General features: G+C 32.4%; 1 protein-coding gene across 1 annotated transcript; it reads right to left on the bottom strand.

Annotated features, from left to right (window-relative positions):
* Positions 1–17,380: 17,380 nt before the first annotated feature.
* On the bottom strand, positions 17,381–25,219 carry LOC8277713 (peroxisome biogenesis protein 22). Its single transcript, XM_002515685.4, has 8 exons — positions 24,793–25,219; positions 22,246–22,482; positions 22,113–22,160; positions 20,292–20,348; positions 20,110–20,211; positions 19,189–19,254; positions 17,914–18,015; positions 17,381–17,783 (listed from the first exon to the last, which is right to left on the bottom strand). Exons 1-8 carry the CDS (start codon positions 24,913–24,915, stop codon positions 17,679–17,681), a joined length of 840 nt encoding a protein of 279 aa, XP_002515731.1. The 5' UTR covers positions 24,916–25,219; the 3' UTR covers positions 17,381–17,678.
* Between the last annotated feature and the right edge of the window lie 357 nt (positions 25,220–25,576).

The raw sequence follows: 25,576 nt of genomic DNA, 5'->3' as shown, positions 1-25,576 counted from the left end.
CAGAATTTTGAAAATAGGATCACAAATCATTATGAGCTTAGAGATGAACTGATTGATATATTGTAAACGTCCTAAAAATCCTCTAACTTCTTTTACCATTTTCGGTGCTGGCATTTCCTGAATTGCTCCAACCTTGTTCGGATCAATCTTTATCCCTTGCTGACTTACAATGTGCCCTAGAGCTTTCCTAACATCATTTCATACACATTCATCTTTGGAATCAGCCTTAGATTATACCTTTCTACTCATCCTAGAAACCCATTTAGAGCCTAGAAATTCCTTTTCCTTGTTGCAGACTTGACCATCATGTCGTGTACGTATACCTCAACCTCTTTGTGCATCATATTATAAAACAAGATAGTGGTTGCTCTCTAATAAGTCGCTCCTGCATTCTTCAATCCAAATGGTATAACCTTGTAGCAATACGTGCCCCATTTAGTGATGAACGTGGTCTTAAACTTGTTCATGACCGCTATCATAATCTGGTTATACTCGAAGAACCCATCCATGAAAGAATACACTCTTATTTGGGTTCAACCTCATATTATACTATTTTAATCATCCTAGAAACCTATCTAGAGCCTAAAAATGCCCTTCCCTTGTTTCAATTTAACCATCATGTCATCCACATACGCTTCAACCTTCTTATACATCATATAAGTGGCTGCTCTTTGAAAAATTGCTCCCAGCATTCTTTAACCCAAACGGCATAACCTTGTAGCAATTTTTGCCCTATTCAGTGATGAACACCATTTTCAACTTGTCCATGACCGCCATCATAATATGATTATATTTAGAAAGCCCATCTATGAAAGAATACATTGCACTAGAAGTCACACTATCAACTATCACATTGATGTGAGGAAGGGAAAAGTCATCTTTGGGGTAAGCCTTGTTATGGTCCTTATAATCTACACAGATTCTAACTTTTTTATCCTTCTTAGGACCGAGAATATGTTTGCCAATCATTCAGGATAATGGACTATATTAAGGAAATTGGCTTTTCACTTGCTTAGCTACCTCTCCTCAGATCTTTTCTGCCCATTCCAGCCTCAGCCTTCTCATCTTCTGCTTGATAGGCTTGATTTTTTTTTAGTATTTGCTCAAACTCGCTCCTCTCCTCAAGAATGATATCATGAGCAATAGAAATGTTATCGGGATGTTCATTTATGTCTAAATCAAATGAATCAATTTAAATAGAATTAATGTCAAATATGCACATATAATGATTATTAAAATGCACACTACCATAAAAAAAGACATCACAAAAATAACCAAAGTTAATGTTTATATTATTGATCGTAGAAGTAAAAATATCATCATCCTCATAAAGACCGGACATTATTACATCAGTCTCCTTATAAAAAAATTAATAATGTTTTCTATAACTAATGCAACTAAACCTTGCGGGCTCAAGTCTTTGGGTAGGTTGATGAATTCTTTCGGCTTCAGCTTCTCAACCACAGCAATGATTTTCTTTCGGACATTTTTAATGCTTAGCTCAACCATCATGTCGATGATCAAGCTCTTGAAGATTTCAAACCCAAGTACCTCAGTTCCAACTATAGTAATGGGCTCAGGCTCCCTAGAGTAGGGCTTGTATTTTTTGACAAAAACATCTTCAGAGTCTTACCCTTTGTTTTGCCCTCGTCTTCATCCTCATTATACCCTAAGCCATGTCGAGTCTTATTACCTTTGAAGTTCAGCAATTTTGCAATTCCCTGTTGATTCTTCCGTAGCCCTATTCTAGGCATAAAGTCTATTTTCTTGAACATACTAGCCACCTTAGAATCCATGTAATCCTCATAAAGCATAAGCATCAACCTTGATAGCCTCTTGGATGACCGAGACAACCTTACCACCCAACATTGATAATGACTATCTCTACTTCATGAGGAAACTTGACCTTCTGTTGCACGGTGGATGGCACTTCTAGGGCATGAAACTATGGTCTTCCCAATAATAAGGCAAATGTTACTAGGATATCCAGGACAATAAACTCAACTCAGGATTCTATAGGACCTGTCTTCACTAAAGCTGAGAACGTCCCTTCCACGTCTTTCTTAGTTTTTGTTATAGGCTCTTATGACCATATTTGAAGGCTTCTGATCTTTCATTCTCAGCTTAGAAAGGATGTGAGAAGGACAAAGATTGATGGTTGACCCATCATCTACCATCACACAAGGAGTCCTTTTTTCTTTCACTTCAACTGCAATGTAAAGAGCCTTGTTATGATCCCTTCCCTCTAGTGGCAAGTCTTCTTTCCAGAAAGTGGCCATTTCAGTGGTCTTCTCAATAATTGCTTTTATCATTTCCTCAGCGATAGCTACTATACTTGTTAGCCTAAGAGATTTGTCACATGGCCTTATCCCTAAATTTGATCTTAAAAAATAAATTGAAGTTGTGATCTAATGTTCTTTTAAGTTTTGATGTTCTAGTCTAATTTAACAAAGTATCCTCAAAAATGGTGATCACACCATGAAGGCGCAACCGTGAAAACATGCAATTTCAAGACACAAAGTTTTGGCCTATAAAAGTCCAAAATCACTACTGCACCAAGTGATGGTGCGACTGCGTACTTGAGTAGTTTTAAAGCAGTAGGAAATATATGCTGGAAGACTTGAATCGTGACCGCACCTCAGGAGGGCGCGACCACAAACTTCTAAGGTCTAAAAGTTCGTTAGAAACTGCCAACTGTCATTTTAAAAAGCTGCCAATACCACACTGCCACGTCAGATAGCCATTGAAGACATTTTGTATTTCACGATCGTGAAGCAAGAATCGAGACCAAATTTGCATTCTAACAAGTGCATTTAATGCACTTTCTTAAAGAAATCTTGGTAGGTTTTTGGGGATTTTGTATGTAATGGCTCTTTGAGGTTTAAAAGGTATAAATATCACCTCAAATGGGTTTTAATGATTGATCAAAAACCTCCAAAAGCTTATTTTAGTGTGCATTCAATTTTTCTTCTTCTTGTAATTAATTTCTTCATTTTTAGTTATTGTAAGAGCTTGAATGCTCTAGTGAGGTTTGAGTGTTAACTAAAACACTTGGATTTGGGTTTGAGAGTTAGCTTAAGTAAAACTCTTATATGGTTATGTGTGAGCCATTAAGACACAAAGTGTAAGATTTGGTCTGAGCCACAAAAACACTAAGTTGATAGTAAGTTTGAAAAAACTCTATTTTGTAAAGAGTGCAAGTATAGTGAATTCCTAAGTGTGAATTGGGGAGTGAATGTAGGATTTGTTAACATCCGAACCACTATATTCTCTTGTATTCTTCTCTCTTTACTTATTCTCTATTCATCCCTAAGCAAGAATTTTAATCACCCACCCTTTCTTCAATTCACCAATTTGTTAACATTTGAACCACTATAATCTCTTATAGTTTGGCAGTGGGTTTCTTTTAGTACTAGGCTGGTTAGGGTTGGTTAGCTTTCCAGCATCAATTAGGTCTTGGATCTCTTATTTAAGGCAAATGCAGTTGTCGGTATGGTGTCTAGGTGCTTGGTGAAGTTCACAATAGGCATTTGGCTTATATTCTAGTGCATTAGGGTTTGGCAGGTTTTTGAAGGTACTTTGTTGGAGCAAGCCATTTTGCACTAGCCTTTCAAAGATCTTCGAGAGAGGCTGTTTAAAGTTGGAGAACCTCTTAAGTTGCTGGAAAATATTCACATCAAGAGTTATGCTCCCTTCAACCTGATAGTTCGCTCTTCCACTAGTTCGGGCTTTCTTTCTCTTATCATTCTTAATTTCTTTGACTTGTACCCCGTCATCATACAAGTCCATGAACGTCTTTGGATTCATCATCTGAAGCCTCTCAATCTAAAATGGAAGAACATTTCAGACCACCATGCAAACTTGGTATTTGTCAGAAGGCTTGTTCTTCATCAACCCAACCTTCTTTCTGTACATAGTTAAAAAATTATAGAATGACTCAATTAGCTTTTGTTTAGTGGACTCAAAATCTCTAATCGAAACTTTAAGATATGAGTATAATCATATTGCTTTTCAAATGAATTACACAAATCTCATCATTTAGCTTTGGCATATCTCTCTAAGCTATGATGCCAGTTCACAGCGTGTCCTTCCAAGGACAATACAAATAACTTAACAATTTGGGACTTGCTTAGTTGAGTAGTTCCCATGATGGCAACATCTTGTTTTAGATTAACCTTCAAATCACTGGTTCCATTGAAATTGTCCATCTCGGGCATTTTGAACTTGGAAGGCAGTTTGACTTCTCCGATCAATACTAACTCATCAAAGTCATAAGTTGGATCTAAACTCTTGACTTCCAACATCTCTTGCATCTTGTCCAACCTCGCACTCAAGCCACTTACAGCCTCACTAGTAGTAAGCGCAGTCTTTTTTCTAACTTGGTCTAATGCAAACTCATCAAAATTCCAAAAGTTTTGAGGCACCCCTTTTCTAGTAGGGTCATCCGCATTAGCATTAGTGTGGCGGCAGTAATAGCGACTGCAGCAGCCGTGGCAGTTTTGCCATCGATAACAATTAGATCAACAACAACAGGAGGATTAGCCACCGCAGTGGCAATTGGAGCAGACAGTGGGGCTTGGTTTGTAGCCATTCTAGCTAAGAGTTATTGGAGCTCTTTTTGAATCACTCCTCTTAGGTCATGTTATGTCCCTATTATTAACCATTAATCCTAGATGGACTACATTTTACATGCCAAGGCCTATTTTAATTCACCTAAGTTTAAGTGGGTCAATTTACTTATTTGGCATGGAAATCCCACCTAAGTCTAATTAATTTTACTTTTATGCCAATTACCATCATATTAACCTAATGGACTATAATTTTCATGCCAAAATCTAAATTAAAAAGCCTAAGTTTAGGTGATCAATTTTAGTTACTAATCAGTCAAATAAGCATTTGACATTACATATCACAATACAAATATAAAAGCAAAACAAAAGAAAGCAAGAAAATTACTAAGCTATTACCATCCTCTTACAACTAAATAACTCAAAATTGACTAAAATATGCAGCAAAAGCTGGAAATCATCTATAGATCCTCAAAAATCAGCAAAACGGGCGATCGACTATACATAGAGCTAATTCAATCTAGGATGGTTCTTAGGCCAGATTCGACACCAGATTCTCTGAATTCAACGATACATGCACAAAAATATAAAAATATGATTAATATATGTAAAACACACCAAAATATATAATTGAACCCGTTTTTAAGACAACAATATAATTTAACTTAAAATACACTTACAACGGATAAACCTAACCAATTATGTCAACTATATCCAAAACAGAAAAAAGATCAATGATTTAGTACCTAAATCATTCAATTATAATAGAAACACATCGAAACCTACATTTGTCATACAAACTCATAAAGTTTTAAACCCTAACATGTTGCTTTAATGAATCTAACATAAGTTATCATATTTAAACATGGCATTCCTAGATCTAATCATGCAAAACAAGTAAAATAATTCAACCAATAGCATTTATCATATAAATCCTAGGCATGTTACTACATTCATATAGAAAAGCATTAAAACAGAAGAAGAAAATAATGATGCAATGAGTTTAGAAACCTTCAGATTGTCACCGTATTGAGCAGATTCTTGAGTCTCATGAGTAGAGGAGAAGGTTGATTCAAAGATCGGATAAGTATCCAAAGTATTTAGCATTTAGTGTTTAGTTTTTAGAAATTCAGTACCTTCGTCAAAAACTTACCAGTCATTCTCTACCAAGAATTGCCAATTTAGCCTAAGGTTTCCTTTTTCTATTTATAGAGAAAGAAGAAAGAAACCCTAAATGCCAAGATATACATCTTCTTTAATTATTGATAATCAGAAATAATTATTAAATAATTAAAGGATATATCAAAATATTCTGAACGATAATTATTGATAAAAATTAAATTAATCATAAAAAGAATATTTAAAATTCAAATGATTATCAATAACAACCTTCTGAACATATTTTAACAATTACTAACTTTAAAAGTCAAAAAATGCTTAAAACAACACAAAAGCCCAAGCTTTTAAGCCAATCAGAACTATGTAAAGCCAGTTGGCTCTACATAGAGCCGACTAGCTCTGTGTACCGCCGGCCAGCTGTATGCGGAGCATTGGCTCTAAGTTGGAAACTTTTGAAAAATCTTGCAATTTAGTCCTAAACTTTTTAATTTGTTCAATTTTATCCTAAAAACTTAATTTTTTCTATCAATTTAGTTCAATTTGATATCAAAAAATGATATTTAGCTTAATTACTCGTAACCCTAATTGGAATTTGGCCATCCTCAACTCTATGAGATTTGAGAAGCAGCAACTTTCATCATTAGATTTTTCATAATTCTCTTGATATTTAAATTCGAAAAATGGGTGCTTACATATATAAAGTTTGTATTTTACCATGCTTTGACTACTTCAACTGTTAAGTTTGTTTCACTACGTGCTTAATGCCTTAATTACTTCTTTGAGTACTAAACTTACTTTTTGTCGATATAGTACAAGTTTAATTAGCCTTTCTTGGCCTAATCCTCTCTAAAGAGGATTGATTAAGTTTGAATAATTTTTTATGTATGTTTATGTGTTTAAGTGAAATTAGTATTAATTAGGGTGCTAGAAGTAGTTAATTCTCCTTTATTTAGTACTCTAAATTAGTATATGAATTTAGAGGCGTTTGGTTCAGAAGATTTGTGCACCTGGTAGTTGTTGATTAAATTGTTTAGTAAAACTTAAAAATCAGCAACTAATAGCTGATTTAGTCTCAATCAGTTGCTGATTATATCAATTATATTTTAGAATTTTTTTATTAGCTGATAGCTTATTTAATTTTTTATTAAAATGTATTCATAATAATTTATTTTAAGTTGATCTCATACAATTAATTTTATAATTCATGAAAAATAATTTTTATTTTAAGATTATACTTAATAGTTAAATAATTATAATAAATATAATTATGACATTTGAAATTAGAGATCTTTTATTATTGGAATTTAAATTCTAATTCCTACTTTTCAAAATAAATTTAATAAATATTTTTAATAATAAATACAATTGAGCTAAACAAGATTAACTATAATATTTTTAATTATTATAAGTTATTTTTTAAAATTGTATCATTAGAAATAATATAATAAAATAAATTATATTTAAGGATAAATTATACCCTCAATGGTCATATTTAACATATTAATAGTAACTGCTAACAAAATTTACCAAATGGTTTAATTTATTAGCTACCTACCAACTATCAGCTATCAGATACCAGCTATCAACCACCAGCTACGAGTTGCATTGCTCAACTGAACCAAACAGGCCCTTAATTATGTTGATATGTTAGATTTCACCTCACATGCTAAAGGCCAAACCATACTTGGCTAACTTGAGTGATTATCTCACATGCCTATTAAAATGAACTAACTCGCCAATGTGAACTCTTACGCTACTCTTTCTCATTCACTCATTAATCTAAAATAAAATAAACCGAACACTAAAACATAAACTAAAACAAGTTCATCTATGTTCACCTTCACATGTAAGATAAAAACTAAGGTATCAATATACCTCCTTATGCTTAGTGGCACTAATGTGCCTTTCCCTTGAGGTAGATAGAGGTTAGTATCTTCTCACCTATATATGCTTAATAATACTTAAAAAAAAAAAGAATTCCTCATAACTAGAATGGGTAGTAACCAAGCTAAGTTAGTTCTATTAGAAAAACTAAAAGCCATAAAGTGGAGGCTGGACTCTATATTCGGGCGCATTGGGGTGCCTAACCCTTTCTTGATGCGTACCTAACTTTTCAAACCAAAATATCTATGATTGGGGGATGAGAAATCTTAGACTTCTTATGAGAAATCTGAGTTTTCATCCTTCACCCCTCTCATTTTCTAGTTTTCTCCAGGTGGCAACTCCCTATCTTCTCCAATATTTGTGGTTACCAGGTTGTCTTGGCCTCTAAGGCCTCCTTCCAACCTTCTCCTTTTGAAACGAGTCTAATACAAATAAGCAACCTTCGACACAGTGATGTGGTCACGCACTGCTTAGGACGAACCTTGGAAAATCGGGCTCACAACAAGATTTAGTTAAAATATCCAAAACTGGAAGGTTATTCAACATGCACCTCTTCTGTGATTAATCCATTTAAAATGTGCTTTAACATCCATTTAAAAAAGTATGGCATGCATAAACAAGTAAAATTCTAATTACCTCTAATCTTGCAGTGGGAGCAAAGATTTCATCATAGTTAATGCCTTCCTTTTGGTTATACCCTTTGGCAACCAGTCGGGCCTTATTCCTAGTTATGAAACCTTACTCATCTAACTTATTCCTATACACTCATTTACATCTAATAATTGGATGATCCTTGGGTCTTGGAACAATTTCCAAATTTTTCAAATTGGTTGAGTTCCTTTTGCATAACAATCACCCAACACAAATTATTAAGAGTTTCAGTAATGTTGCTTAGCTCAATATAAGAAATAAATGCAAGATTATTATCTAAATGTTTAAGATGGGATCTAGTACTTACACCTCTTAAAGGATCACCGATTATTAACTCCTTGGATGACCTTTGGGATGTCTCCACTCCTTTGGAAGCTCTCAAGGTGCTTCCTCTGGATGTGATATATAGGCTTCATTATCTTGATGGTGCTCATGAGAGTTTCCTATAGCATCCTTCCTCATTATGAGAGTTGTCAAGCTTTTCAAGTTCACCTACAATAACATCAAGACTACATTTCCCAAGATCAAGCTTATTAGATTTATCAAAGACAATATTCATAGACTCCTCAACAACTAAAGCTTTTTAATTGAAGACTGTATAGGCTTTCCTAGAGGTGGAATAACTTAAAAATATTCCCTCATTCGTTTTTCCAAGATTATCCTTGGAATTTAATATGTATTATTTGCAACCAAATACTCTTAGATTTGAAATCTTGTGTTTTCTACCATTCCAAAGCTCATATGAAGTTCTATTTAAAATAGAACTTTGAAAAACTCTATGGATCATATAACATGAAGTGTTGATGGCTTCCAGACCAGAAGTATATTGGTAAACTATATTCATTGAGCATTGTCCTAGTTATATTAACAAGAGTTCTATCTTTAAAAAAAAAAAAACTATTTTATTGTGGTGTTCTAGAAGATGAAGAATTATGAGAAATACCATATCATCACAAAAAACTCAAAAGACTCATTTTTAAATTCTTTTCCATGATCACTTCTTATTTATGAAATAAAACCTTTCTATTTCATTTTGAACTTTCTTAGCAAGACTTTTAAAGGCATCAAAAGCATAATTTTTATGAGCTAAGAAACTAACTCAAGTAAATATTGAGTAATCATCTATTAATACAAATGCATAATATTTTTCAACCAAACTAGCAATCCTATTGGGTCCAAAAAGATCCATGTGAATCATTGAAGAAGTTTGGAGGTACTTACTAATTTTTTAGACTTTAGAGATGGTTTGTGTTGCTTCTCTATTTACTATGGTCCACAAGTACTTGAGAACTTAACAATAATAAGTTCATCCTCCTTGAGGCTTTGAATGAGCTCCATATTTGCACGTTCAAGTGTTGTATGCCACAACCATAACTCCTCAATTAAAGACACAAAACACTCAAAGGAACCATTAGTAATATCATTTGTGTTGATTATGTAGTTATTGCCAAACCTTTCTCCTCCAAAGATTTCTTTGTCATCCTCTAAAGAGGTTACTAGACAACCTTTAGAATCAAAGGTGACATTATTACCTTTGTCACATAATTGATTTACACTTATGAGGTTATGCTTCAATCCATCAACTAAAAGCACGTCATTAATGAGATAAGAGTTTTTTTCACCAATAGAACCAATGCTTACAATCTTACCTTTGACATTTTTTCCAAATGTCACTTTCCTCCATTAATTTTTTTCAAGTATGAGAAGAGGTTGGCGTCTCCAGTCATATGCATCCAAGAGCAATTATTCACATATTAATCATCCTCTTTCAAACTTGTTTTGAAGCATACCTACAAGAAAAAAATTGTCTTTCTTTTAGGTAGACAAACCATTTTAAATCCTTGAGGGTTAGTCATGGAAGGGTCTCCTAATTGGAGATGTGCCTTTCTAACATAGCAAAGTACATTTATATGCCCAAGTTTCATATAATAGTAACATTGAACATTAGGTTTGAGGTTCTTTTTGTTCGATGGTCTTTTTGCTTGAAATTTGGATCTTAATGTACCTTTATCCTTTCATGCATACAAGAGTATTTCTTATGTGAGTATGAGTAATTGCGAGCATTCTTCTTATATATGAAAGCATGATTAGCTCTTTGAGGCTTATCTCTTGAGCCTTGTGAAGATTTTCCGTTTCCTTTTAGATTAGGAGCTTTAGTGTGTGTCTTAGCATTCTTAGCAACACCCTCTATACAAGGTTTGTGTTGTTGAGGCTTTGATGAACTTGGATGTAGAAGGAGAAGATGTGAAGGGCGATGATGCATCATTGAAGCTAAGTCCATGTTAATCAAAGGTGGTCTTGAGATACAATTAATATATCTAAAACTTCCTTTCCCTTATGAAATTTTAAAAATGAAGCTCTCAATTCCTTAGTCTCTATTTTTAAATCATTGTTTTCTTTTAAGAGATTTGGAGGAAAATGTTTGAAATGAGAGTTCACTTAAAGATTTCTTTAAATCATTGTCTGAAGAAGTGAATAAAGAAATTTATTTTTCCAAAGCCTTAAAATCTTTTTCAAATTTTGAATACTTTTCTTTGTGAATCTTTTTTCCAGATAATATTTTTTACACTTTAAATTTATGGCTTCAACAAGCTCATCATCATCCCCACAAGGCATGTTATCAACACAATCATCATCGTCATCACATTTGTCGAAAGTAGAGCATACCTCATTGGAGTCATCCTCTAAGGCCATTAAGCAAAGGTTTGCTAGCTCTTCTTCTTTATTTTTACTTGATGACGAATCATCCTAGGTAGCTTTAAATGTCTTCCTCTTATCTTTTTCTTTCACAAAATTCTTCTTGTTCTTACTCTTGAACTAATCGACCTTGATATGCCCTTACTTACAACATTCATAACAAGTGAGATAATTTTTATTCCTTTTACCATTGTTGAAGCTTGAGTTGGAGTTGGAGTTAGAAGAGGACTTTTTGAAGGCTTCTTCTATCTTCTCCTATTTTTCATTATCTCTTTGACTCTCCTTGAGAGCATAGTAAGCTCCTCATCCTCAGCATCACTTCATTCATATACACTTGAGCTTTCACTCTTTTGATGTTTCTTGGTAGAACTCTTGAGAGCCAAAGGCCTTTCTTTTACTTTTCTTCTTTGTTAAGAATAATCTTATGAGTAAGGAGTTTTCTAATAAGATCAACTATTGACACCTTGCCCAAGTCTTCATTGGCTTCATTAATAATTGCCACTCTTGAACCATAGTCCTTAAATGGTAGAGCCTTGAGGATTTTATTGTTTATGTCAACAAGCTCATATTGCTTACCCAACTTCCTCAAGTTGTTGATGATAGTGAGAAGTCGGTTGGTCATGTCATTGATGCTTTCATTAGGTTTCATCTTGAAGAGTTCATACTCCATCGCTGAGAGTTAGATCTTTTTGGATTTTACTTGTCTTGTACCCTCATAGTAGTTTTTCAAGGTTTACCATATCATGTATGCAACTGAGAGGTATTGAACTCTTTCACATTTCTCTCTTGATAGAGATCCTAGAAGGATGATCATGGCTCTTTTGCCATTGGCTCTTATATAAGCCTCAATCCATTCATCTCTATTAAGAGAGACCTCTATACTATCATCTTCTTTTATTAGAGACTTTCATTCCTTTCTCACAAAAGCCCAAATATCCCCATCATTATCCAAATAAATCTTTATTTATACTTCCAATAGGTATAATTGGAACCAAGAAAGTGAGGTCTTAGGTGGTGAACTCATGTATTGACCATCTTGATCTTTTACTTACAAAATTAAGCTTGAAAAGTGATTATTTTGCTCCAATAACAATTGTTTGCCCTTAATGAATAAAAAAGGGGGTTGAATTTGTGAAACTGGAGAATAATAAGTAATTAAAAATTTGAGAAGTAGAAAGTAGAAAGTAGAAAGGAGAAAAGAAGATAAACACATGATTTATAGTAGTTCGGGTATTAACAAAGCCCACATCTATTTTCAATCTTCAATTGGATATTTCACTAAACTTAATTGCAAATACAATGGAACTTTCACTAGCTCAATCTCAACTAGGTGTCTTAGCTCACACAAAACCTCATAACTTATATTTATGGCCAAAACACCACCTTACAGGACTTTTAGTCCAAGGCTAACTCTCAAACCCAAGCCCAAGTGTTTTGGCTAACACTCAAACCTCACAAGAGTATTCAAAGCTCTTACAAAAATCTTACAAGGTTACAAACAAATAAATGTAAAGATGTAAAATCAAATAGCAATAATATGGCACTAAAGAAGGTTGTCAATCAACCATTAATATCTTTTGTAAGGGGTATTTGTAGCCCCAAGCCACTAAAGAGACATTGCCATATGTCCATAGGCCATATTCTTGCTTTAAGCTCTAGATATACCACTTACAGAGTCATGGTTAGAGCAAAGTCATGGTCGCGATCGGGATATCGCGTTCACAACACCAAATTTGCGGTCATGATTTTTAAAGTTAGAACGGCTATAATCCATGTGTCATTCCAAAATTCGCTTACTAAAAAATAATCATTTGCGGCCTTTCTAATGGGTATGAATATTATGGTTATGATTTCATCCATTCTAAGAAAGCCAGAGTAGCGATCTCCGTCGCGAACGGATGTTGGACGCTATCTCCTCTATTCCCATTTTTCCATTTCTATCGCGATTTCCTTTCCTGCAGTTGCGATCTCATTTTTACTACAATGGCTATTGAAATATGAATTTCATGCTCACGACATGCTTAGCAGTCATGATTTATGAGGCAAAAAATTGAGGACAAGGCTTTTGAGCACTAAGTCAACAATCCTTCAAAAAAGACACTTGAAATATATGATTAGTACTACTCAATTTGACTGTAAAGATCAAAGTCAATGGATCCTAAGGTCATGAAATGTAAAGAATTAGGGGATTAATACATAAGTATATATGTCATGCTACTCATTTCGGTTGACATGCATAACTTATAACCTATTACTGCCTTTGAAAACCTCGAAGAGCCTCAGCTCGAACATGCATTCAACCTCGATTCCTTAGGCGATCATTGATTCCTGATCATCTATTCCAAATATATAACTATTATATAGGAACTAGAGTTTTTTAATTATACTCTCAATCCCATAATCACAAAACACGAACATATATCACACATCATCATCTCAATACTGATTTCATAATATTTCACAATAATCATGTAACGTCTCATCTAAATTTGTACTTATCTCACACAAGTACACTACCATTGATCTTTTATACACTAATTAACACACAATCACAATATAACAATTTCCATCAATACACAACCAATTATTACAAATGTATACTCCATCATCGCATTATAATTAATCATACTCGTAACAATTATAAAACCCCAAGATGTCATCAAATATTGATTAAACACATTCAAAGGGGTAGAAGAAGTAAAAGAAAACTCAAACTACATCAAATTCAATTTCACAATTAACTAAAAAAAACTTTTTGAGTATACAAAACACAAACCCAACTTCCTCTAATTACAAAAAATACATGAATTATTATATAGTACTAATTAACAAAAATTCAAGTTATATACCCAGAATCCCTAAAACTATATTACTAATCTTAATTGACAATGGAGAAATCCAAATTTTGATCATCGAAGCTTGATCCTACCTTTCAAACCTCCTTAGAATTCATTTGAAGGTCTAAAGTTTAAATCCTTCACAAATCTTAAAATTAATCTCTAAGAATCCCAAACTCCCAAATCTTAAATTTAATTCATTATTCTCCTAAGTGTTTCGCTTAAATGATAGTTAAAGAGATAGAAAGTGATAAACCTTGATTTTTTAATGGTTGTATTTTAATTTGGGGAGAATTTGTACAATGAGAGAAAGAAGAAAAAAGAAAAGGAAGAAAGGAGAAGTATAAAGAGAATAGGAAAAGATAGAGAAATAAATGAAATAAGAAATATTTAATAAATATAAAAGAAAGTCCGTGGAAAGAATATCTATTTAAATCTCTAAACTCTATTAGTACTTGTCATACGGTCTATTTAATAGTAAGGAAAATAAAAATAAAATACTAAAAATTAATTTTATATTATATAAATATAGAGAAATATTAAAGGAAATGTACTAGATTAAAAGAAGTAAGAACTTTGATGGAATTGAAAGGTCGTGATGTATTCAGTAATAATAACCTTAAAAGACTTTATAATATTAAATGGATATTCAATACTTACGAATTTAAAAAATTTTAAAAAATCAAGGGCTATTCAAATACAATTTTTATAAAGTCTATACAATTAAGTCGATATTCAAAAAATCACTCCATTTAAAAAAAAATTATTTAATCTTTTTAGAGATATTTGTGTACTTTAGATGACCTTTTATATAGTAAAAAATATATATAATTTTAAGAATTTTCCTTCACTTTCTCTCAGTATTTCATTCGATACTTTTTTCAAATTTTATTTTCCTTCTTTTCAAATTTTCTTGCATCATTATTACCATTCATCTTTATTATACTCTGTCTTGAAAAGAAATAGAAAAAAAAAATTAAAAGCTTAAATTATTCATAACCAATATTTTTTAAAACTCATAAACAAAAAATCAATTAACTAAAATTTTCTAATTTAATTTTAAGATGGACCCTAATAAAAAAAATTCCACGAAAATTTAATAGGTGATTTTTAAATTAATTCAGTATCTATTTAAGAAATATGAAAAATATTTAATGGTTGATAGTTATAGACTTACCAATACAATTTAAATCATTGAATATCTAATTAAAAAATTAACTCTATGTAATAAAATCCATTTACTTAATTAAATGTTTTTTTATAATTGATTAACTTACTAAAATGCAAGAAAACATATACTAAATTTATAGAATAATTGAAAAGAAGAGAGAAAGCAAGTTAGAAACCTTACTTTCGTGTATATATAGATATAGATTTCTCCTTCCTAACTTCTAATCAAACCACGTTTAACTCCTTGAATTTTTATTTGTTTTAATAATTTCTCAAATACATTATTTTGAATAACTCATAACTTTTTAAACTTTTATTTGGATAAATTATACCATGGACCCAGATTCATAGTATTATGAACATGAGTCATCTTACACTGGCATAATAATTATTTTTAGAATTTTGTTTGGTTATCTTCTTAATTATATCTAATTTTCTTATATATAATAAGATGGTCATATGTCACAACCTAATTAATTATAAAATTTAGAATACAATTTTTATATTTGGTAAATTAATAATTTTATTAAATATTAAATTTTAAAAATAATTTTATTTTATTTTATTAATTATTTTTTATTTAAACTTTTATTAATAGTTACTCCATCTATTCCATACTAATTGAAATTTTTTTTACTATTTCATTTGAATTAAGAAAATATTAAATAAACTTAATTATACGAAATAAATAGCTAATTGATACTAAATGACTCTTACATAAATATAAACGTGTGTATTATATTAAATGAATGTCAAATGTACTTTTGATGAACTTATAGTTTATAGATAATGGACCTGTTGTTTATCAATATGAATGCTTATTTGTTATATGCATAGACGATATATCATTACATATAAAGTGTATATTCATTTATTATCAATGTCAGATTCATTAAACATGAACTTTAAATTCATTACTTGTAAAATATATGTTCATTTGTTATTGGTGTCAAATTTATTAAATATAAATTTTAGATTCATTACTTATAAATTACATATTCATATATTATTAATGTAAGATTCATTAAATACAAAGTGTATATCCATAAACTTTTACTTATGAATTTGTTCTTAACATATAAATCTGTTATTTATTATTCATTTATTATTAGTGTTAGATTCATTAAATATAAATTTTAGATTCATTACTTACAAAATTTATATCATATATTATTAATGTCAGGTCTATTAAACATAAATTTTAGGTTCATTACTTATAAATTATATATTCATCTAATATTAATGTAAGATTCATTAAATATGAAGTGTATATTCATTAATTTTTATTGGTGAACTTGTTCGTAATATATAAATTTATTTTTTTATTTATAATTTTTTAGGCTATGATCTATGAACTTCAGATATACGTTAAATGAATCTACAACTCATAACATATCAACCTACCAATTGTTTAAGATTTAAATTATAATGCTAATGTTTGAAGAAAAAAAAAGTTATATTTTTTTTTCTTTTGGAAATATAAAATTATTTTTCCTTATGTTTACTCTAAATTATATTGATTAGAAGTTCTATTATTTTGATATATAGAATTTTATTTATAAATAAATTAACATATCCTTCAAAAATAGATTTATTATCACAGTAAAAAAGTATAAAATATATTAAATTATAAGAATTGAATTAAAAATATAATAATAAATCAATAATAATAATATAATATAAAATTAAGCTGAGGCATGATAAATAATATTTTAAAATATATTGATTCATCTATTTTATAATGAATATAAATATTTGGTATTAATTTATTTTTATTTTTTTAATTTATTAGCTATTTAATAATATAAAATATAAATTAATATCTAACCAAACAAGCTTACTTTATAATTTCCAAAACACACACCTAATTTTATAACTCAACAATACATGTATCACTTAGTCTTGGATATATAATTCTTCATCTCCCTGCATCCATATATAACAATCCTTCTAATTTTTTTTCTTATTAATTCTCGAATACATCACTTTGAATAACTCATAATCATTTCCTAAGTACATGCCCGTTGTTTGTATTCTTTTAACCTCAAATATTAAATTAAAATTATATTTCTCACCGAAAGTAATCCTAATACCACGAAATTTTATAAAACAAAAGATTCAAATTGTTATAAATTCTCTTATAGAACCACCTCTAAATTTTTCAGCTCAACACGTGCTACAAAAGTTTTAGAGCATTACAACAATATTGAGGTACGTAGGAGTATATTATTGCACGTTGGAGTCACTTGGCTTCCAACCTCAATTTTTTTAATTTATTTTATTTTTAATTTTTGAAGGTCACTTTTGAAAAAGCAAGTAAATATGCTTTGTGCAAACCTGCTACCTGAAAGCAGGTCTGCAAAAAGAGATTTATAAGAAATTTTTAAAAAATAAATATATTAACACACCTGCGAACTATATATGAACAATAAAAATTTTAATGCACCTTAGGACTTGTACAACCTCACTTGCTACTAAGACACAAATTATTGTCAATGAATACATATCCTGTATCTGATACAAATTACATACAATCGATCCATTTAGTGAAATTTCCACTTGAAAAGGGTTCAGAAGTAATCAAATCTAGTGCACAAACTTTTAAACAAAATATAAGGAAATTTGCAGCCACTTGTCATTGGAAAATCAACAACTGCAGAAGAGTTTCTTGAGAACACTGAGCTGTAATCAGTTTGAACATAGAGACCAATCTATTTTCAGTATTATATTTCCATGTCTTACTGGTGAAGCATCAAGCGCATCCAAAGAACTGTTCCAAGGTCGGTGAGCTGAACACATTTGCGCAAGACCGTTCAGGTCTAATAGGAGAAATGTGAAGCTGATATTTGATAAATCTCTGTTTCATTAAAAAAAAGAACATGCAACTTAGTTGACATGCAGTGCAATAAGTAGAGAAAACTCGAATCAGTAGAAAGGGAACAAGAATGCACAATGTTTAAACTAAATGAGAAGTGACGGATGTATACAGATAACTGAGAAACGATCTCAGGATTAGTGTCAATATGCCAATCCGGTTCTAGTTGCCGGACAAAAGATGACCGCCCATTTTCTGTGCTACAAAAGAGAACCTGCAGGCATATATCAAACGTTAGAGAACCAAAGCGGCAATATTAAAAGTCAGCACAACCACCAATTATATCATGTTATATATTTAAGTCAATGAAAAGTTGACTCCTACTCTAAAGACTAAAAGGGGTCCTCCATAACATTCTTTTTGCCATGGGATAGCTTGTAGGCTTCCCTGCAACCCTTCAAACAAAAGGCTGAAAACTACCAAGAAGCTACTATCCCAATGCCAATCATCCATCTCAGACATATTTCTGAAATCCATAATGGTGGCAATCAAAGGTTAGAACTCTTAAGTAGCAAAAACTAGCAGGAATTCTGGATACTAAATCTAGAAGACTTTTTCTTTTCCTTCTTCCTTCTCTTTATTATTTGTGTTTTACTTCAAGAGCCAAAATAACAATCTGTAACAATTACGATTTTATTCCAACAACTTTAGGTGTTACACAATAACACCCGATGTTCTTACTGCACATTTTGATGACTTGAATTACGCTTCACCTGATTACCAGCAACACCTAAAACTCACATTTGATACTACTAAACAATATCTTAAGCCACCTAGAAACTTCTAGAGTCACAACTAAACAATGTTCATGGAGTTCCACCTCTAGATGGGTAAAACCAAAGGAGTCTCCCATTCAAGGAGTTCCAGATCAGTGGGAAAAGTAAAAGGTATATGATTAAAAAGCTAAGAAAAACAACTACACATAAATTGGGCCACCCATATTAATTAAAATGACTTGAACCCAGTTTTCCTTCCACAGATGGAGATATAAATTGATCAGAAATTAGGCCATGTGGGGCTTGGGATTGTACAATTATCAGAAATACCTTTTTGTTTTTTCTTCTTCCCCAGATTTCTTCTGCTTCTTAATAAATAACTCAAAATCAAATACTTTCAATATGACTGAGACCTCATGTGGATATTTTCCAAACTTTGCAGAGATGAATCCCACATTAAGAAAATTAACTACAATTATGACCACTCATTATCAATAAATACAATCTGAACTACTTGCTTCATGGCTCATCTATATGAAGAAGTATCCAGGTAAAACAACTTACAGGAAATTGCATACATAACAACTCCTAGAAACCAAATAACTTGTAAGGAAGTCAGACAAATGGCATATGCCACAGAAACCAAATAAAGTAGAAGGCAGTTTATTTACCTTGTCTTTCACCAAACCACCAGATGTGAAAACCCCTGCATTCTCCAATGCTGCAAGAACCTTTTGCTGCATTAAGTTGTTCAAAAAAATAAATTATATGAGAATGCAAAATAGAAAAATATGAAGCCAAACTGGAAAGAAATATTTGAAAGATGCTGAGCGATTGAAAATTAATGTAACAGTCCAAAAATAATTCATTAACCAACTAGCCTCAGCCAATTAGCAAGAGAATATCCTCAAATTTTCCATTTACGCAAAAATTTCTCTGGATGAGAGCACATGAATGAATAAAAACAGTAACATGCCAAGTAAAAGTAGAAGAAAACAGCCGAGGAAACTCGAGCATCTCATGTCAGAATACAGCAAACTTACAAGATGACATATTAGTCATGTCATCGATAAGCATAAAAAAGGCACCAGAAACAAAATCAATTTATACCAAAAGTGTTATTTTAGTTAGTCGTTTTCCATTATAAATATGTATATTCTCTATGCAAAGTACAACAGAAATTAATAGTACTGATGCATATAAATGGACAATAAACTCTAGCAAGAATATAGATACTAAGTTTAACACTAATTACCATCTAGGGCATGAAAAGCATGATAACAAGAAAATATTTAACCATAAAAAACCTCATGCGTAGGGATGTTGGAAATATTAATTTGATGTAGTGTTTGAAACATCCAGCTTTTGATGAATATTTACTAATCATGAAAAAATATAAAGTTTGACTATCCATGAGTAAATTTTAGGAAAAATAATTTTCACACTTAACCATTGAGGATGTATACAATATCACAGGCAGGATGTATGCATACCATCATCATAAACACCAACCACACATAATACAACGGCAAAATTAAAAATCTTCAGTTCTTAGACAAGATATAGTTTTAAACAACAGAGTTCGCACGTACTTCACTCTCATCATCAAGAACTCTTTCCATGAGATAAAGATCGCAAAACTTTGTTATCTCCAACAGTACTTCCAGCACTGAGGACTTCACCGTAGCTTGTGTCTGCTCATAATAAAACAAATCAAGTTATTCCATTGCAGATTTCATTAGAAGCACAATTTCCTTGCAACATAATCCACCACCTGAAGCTCCTCTGGGGTACTTTCCTCAAGTATTACTCCAAGCAAGCGACATGTGACCTATGCAGGACAAATAATCATTTCAGAAAATCTTTAAGCAGAAAACCTTTCTTTGTGACGGAAAACAAAATAAATAAATAATTTGTTTGTTCATTTCTTAATAAGATATCAGATATTGAAGAACCCCCATTAGTTGAGAAGTATTGATAGAACAATATAATTTAAGATCCAAAAACACAATTAGAACTGAAGGCAGACTCAAAGTCCGAAAACTGCAGTAAAGTTGTTAATACAAGCTGCATGAGCGTTGTTCTCACTCGCAGTACTATCAAATACAGGAAGTAGTAATGGTCAATTAAACATGGCAACTGCTTATCTGAGTGCATATTTTACATCAAAATAATAGTCTGATATATTAATGCATCTTGAGTCTATTGTCATTGCAAATTCCATATACCTACAAACATGGCAATCAGCTCCAAAGACACATTTCATTTTGCCAATGATAGAAGACAATTCCCCCTCCAACACCATAATTTAAAAAAAAAAAAGCCCTTGTACATATAAAAGGCACATGGCAGTGACTTTGGCACTCATTAATGCACATGTGCATCAATTTTGATGACCATGGAAGAACAAATAATGTTGGTTGTTTTGAGCATTAATTTAGAAAGACAAAAAGTTCACCATACATTACATGAGATGCATTATTATGCCTGCTCTCAATTTGCATACATAGTTGTTAAAGGTAGAAGGCCCACCAAAGCGCAAAGGGGTCTTGAAGCCTAGGCGCAAGTGCACCTTATAGAAGCGAGGTGCAAAAGAATAATCATAAACTAAAGCTCATAAGACTATTAACATAAAACATGCATAAAATCATGAACTTAGCATGTCTAGAGACACAAAATAAAAAAGTAAAAGGAACATGTTCAATAGAGACATAAAACTAAGTCCTACTCCTACTATAACTACAATTCCTAAAGCATCTTCCAAAGAACTATACTTATAGTCTACTATCTTCTTCTTCTTCTCCAATCTCCTCTTCCTCAATTTCTCCAAAATCAAACTCTTCCCCATCTCTAAGTACTAGACGACTATTAGCCCTCTTTTGAGAAGATGTTTTTGTTTTCTCTACTAAGCCTAGCACTTGATGTGGATGTGGACCCAACATTTTTGCCCTTAATTGATCGAGTATGATGGGCCTCCTCTTTAACTCCACTTGCTCTAGCAACCTCATCCCATATCAAATAGGAGTCGACCTTCTTTATCTTGTCTGATGATGAGCAGTTATTGTGTTTTTTTGCCCCAATCTCCAATCTTCTTCTTTCTTTCTTGAGATAATAGGTGTGGACAAGTCCATGGTAAGATATTTTAAAACATAAAATGGATGGCTCAGATTGCATAATTCATTTGAACAAAATAAAAACAAACAGAAAGTCAAAATATTGCAAAGGCGAGCCTCGACTACGCCTTGCCTTAAGGCCGAAGGGCACAAAGGCACACGCTTTTGTAATCTCGCCAGCCTTTTAAGCGCGGAGGCTGAAAGGCTAGTGCCTTGTGCCTAAGGAGCACCTGGTCCAAAGACCTCTGTTAGCATAAATGTAACACTTGATCGCAGAAGAAATTTATACAATCGAAAGCAAGACAACTTCGTCGTCAAAATGAATTGGCTTTGTAATTTAAAAACTTCCAAGAAAGCTAACCTCAAATCATCTACAACCGTGTTAGAAGTAGGACGCAGTCCACATTTCATTTAAAACAAAAAAGCAAACACAAATTAGGAAAATGAAAATACGATACTTATAACATTTAAGAGCATCTTACCTTTCTTCCTTCACTTAATTTTTGCCTAACTATCTGCCCCAAAGTTGGCTGAAAAGTGCATAAAACATGCAGTAAGCAAAGCCCATGGAAAAGGCATTATAATTCAATTGTAGGGGTAATTATCAATGCTTACCTTAACTGGCTGGAAAAAATTGTCAACAACATTTTGTGCTCTCAAATCCTCTGAAGATGAGCAAACTCCAGAAGGCATCAGTGTTGAATTTGATTGAGGAGTAACAACAGAAGTACTAGATGTAGGGGCTTGTCGTTTGGGTTGCCTTCTCTGAGGTCCACCAGGTGACCTCAACATTCTCCAGGTAAAGACTATTGCCACAGCAAGCCCTGCAATAGCTCCAACAGATCTAGAATCCTGACAACAATTTTGAAGTGGTAAGAGCTATGATAAAAGGAAAAATTTATTTCTTGACAGTAACACTTGCAACATTACTGAAAACCATAAAATGGCACTGATTTCAGATTTAAGCTGTTAATTGCACTCAAAACAGACAAATTTGAATTGCAGCTAATGGGATGATTTGGCAAGTCATACCAACTTTTAAAATCTTTTTCTTCAATATTTAACTTCTCTCAAGATTTCTCATTAAGAAGTGAGAACAACTAAGATTTTCCACAAAATTATCATTTTTATAGGGGATCTCAAAGGTGGTAAACCTCCTAAATGAATGAAGGTAAACATGAAAGTCGTGCCCCCAAATCCAATAAATATTCTCCTTATCAAGAGGCACAATTGTTGGCCTATGAATGGGAGAAAAATCCCCCAATCAAACCCTTACCTTGGGTCTCTTTACTTAGGCGACAAGGGGACAAATTTTCCGAACCCTTTTTATTTTATTTAGGAAAAAATCTTACAAGAACAATATTCTACGATTAGCAATTCATTTATTTCCAAGCCGACCCTTTTATTTGATTGACCAATCCTTTATATTGGAATGGGTGAAGAGTCAAATGTTTTGGCAATTCCTCCTGGGGGGATGAATCAAGATAATTTTGAGTCATAGCTCTAGATTATTGTTCATCCCTCTCAATTTGAAGACTCGAGCACAGAATCTGGAAGTGTCATGGCCAAGAGCAGCTGGAATTGATGCCAGTAGCAGTGCAGACTTTATGCAGTGACAGAAATTTGCTGCAGTTTCAGGAAAACCAGAACTCCCCTGCGGATGCAGTGAACAAAGAAAACAGCTTTTTCAAAGAGTATAAGAAGGGGAATGCTCAGTTAGATGGAGAAGCTCCAAATGGCATCCAATTGGCAGGCCCTAACCAGTGCATCTATAGATTAAGACTGATGCTTCAATCTTTATCCAGCATAAAATTGGCTTTGCGGGTATTATTTGAGATAGTGCTGCAAGTAATATTACAGTAGCCTCAATGTTTTTAATCCTGCCATTGTGCAGAAATCTCAGAAGCTTGGATAGTCAGATATGCAGCCCAGGAAGCTAAGGAGACTGGTCTTTCTTCACAACAAAACTAAAGAAAGGATTATTTGCATGTAAGAGAGATAGAGAGAGCACCATACATCCAGTGATGATGATGATGATGATTGCCATAAAATATCAGCAGAAATAGCATGCTAAGCAATTCATCCTTAAAAAGGACGCCATTTCATAGTCATAAGGGGCATTTTGTAGAAGGACAGACAATAAATGCAAGAAAAGGGAAATGAATCTGGTAGAAAAATTCAACTTAAATGTAATTAATGCATGTGCTCGGAATTTTCCTCTACCTTAATGAGATGATGGACCTTTAGTTTTTCCCATGTCTTAAGTTCCTAATCAGAGTCAAGTGAGGAACAAAAAGTACAGCAAGGCAGGTTTCAGAGCTGAAATTTCTCATCTCAATATTAGATTCTTCAACTGAAGATTACGCAACAATGAGAATGCATGCACTTAAAATATCAAATAAGGTAATCGTTTTTACAAACTCCGTATGGGCTCTACTCAACATTAACAAGAGCATAAAGGCCATATGTTAGTCGATTTGATACTCGATTAGTTTATTCTAGCAGCAAAAACCTCAACCCTCAATCCATGACAAGATCATAGACCCAGTTTAAGAATCCTTTTCTTTTTTGTGTGCATGCATTGAGACTTGAAAGAGATTGGTTAAAGGTTACATTTTAAAGGCCATCAACTAAAGGAAAGAATGTTTGTCTTCTCAGGTGATTCTAGACTGTGACAGCTCAATATACTTGGATATCCACCATCTCCATCAGTATGATTATTCTTTTTTCTTTTCTCTTTTCTGCACGCCAATGAAACATATTTCATTTACTGAGGGAAAGCACTATCATATGAATTAAGGAGCTGAGCCCAAGAACTCATAAGGTTCAATTTACATCAACATAATTATTAATTAATTTACTGCTCCGAAGACATTTACTTTGATGAAAACTAAAACGATAGATAATAATTAAGATTAAGCATTTGATCCCCGTGTATCATGCTTTCTAAGTTACAGTATTTGTATACACCAAATTCAGAAAATATATATACAGAAGTGAAAATTAAACACATAAAACGGAGACATTAGACATTAAAGAAAGAGCGTAAAAATTAAAGAATAAGAAATTCTAAATTGAGAAAGCCAAGTGCTTTCAGATCAAGAAATAAAAATTGAAATCGAAATTAAGAGAGAAGAGAGAAAGAGAGAGAGAGGTAAAAACCAGATTATAAAAAGAGATCGAGAAGATATTAGACATCTTGACTGTTATGTAAGCACCGAAGCGCTTGATCAGCTGCACCAGCTCTTCTTTCGAACTCGTTACTGATGATGATGACTCTGCCATATTAGCCCTAATTCCTCCCAACTTTCTTCTCTTTTCTTTATCGATCAACAGAAAACGCGATGTCGTTTTCTTCCTTTTCTGTTTTTCCTATAAAAAAATTAAAAATAAAAATAAAGAGCAGGGTACTTTTGCTTTGTCGAAGATGTAGTTCAGATTCTCAGGTCTTCTTCCATTAATTTAAGACACCTTTTTCTTATGGCTTCAGCATTAAAATTCTTAAGAGAGAGAGAGAAGTAGACAATTTCAGTTTTGCCTTTGCGATTCGCAACGAAGAGAGAAAGAGCTTTTTTTATTATTATTATTTTCTTTTTCTATTAATTAATTAAGTTTATTTGTTTATATTATGCGATTTTGTTTGATTTGTTTTACTTGAAAAGGTAATGCTGGTACTGTTAAAAACAAAAGTTGATGCTGGTGGTAGACGAGGTTTGATTACGTGTGTCTAATCTTATTCTCATTTTTTGAGAAGCCTACGTGCCCGCGGTTCATTAGTCAATCGATCAGCGTCTCCAGAAAAGAATCAATTTGCCTCTCAACTCGTATTTAAGAGTCAAATAGGTGCAACTTGAACTTTCTCTAATTATTACGCTCAGGATTTCTATTTAAAGGCCACTTAATTCTCTCGTTTCAAATGGATAGAATACATTCTTAACAGGTGTGT

This window comes from Ricinus communis, chromosome 7, assembly GCF_019578655.1.
Source record: "Ricinus communis isolate WT05 ecotype wild-type chromosome 7, ASM1957865v1, whole genome shotgun sequence".
In the NCBI taxonomy this organism is placed as follows: Eukaryota; Viridiplantae; Streptophyta; class Magnoliopsida; order Malpighiales; family Euphorbiaceae; genus Ricinus; species Ricinus communis.
Note: the sequence above shows the minus strand (reverse complement) of the source record. Positions and strands in the feature narration are given on the sequence as shown.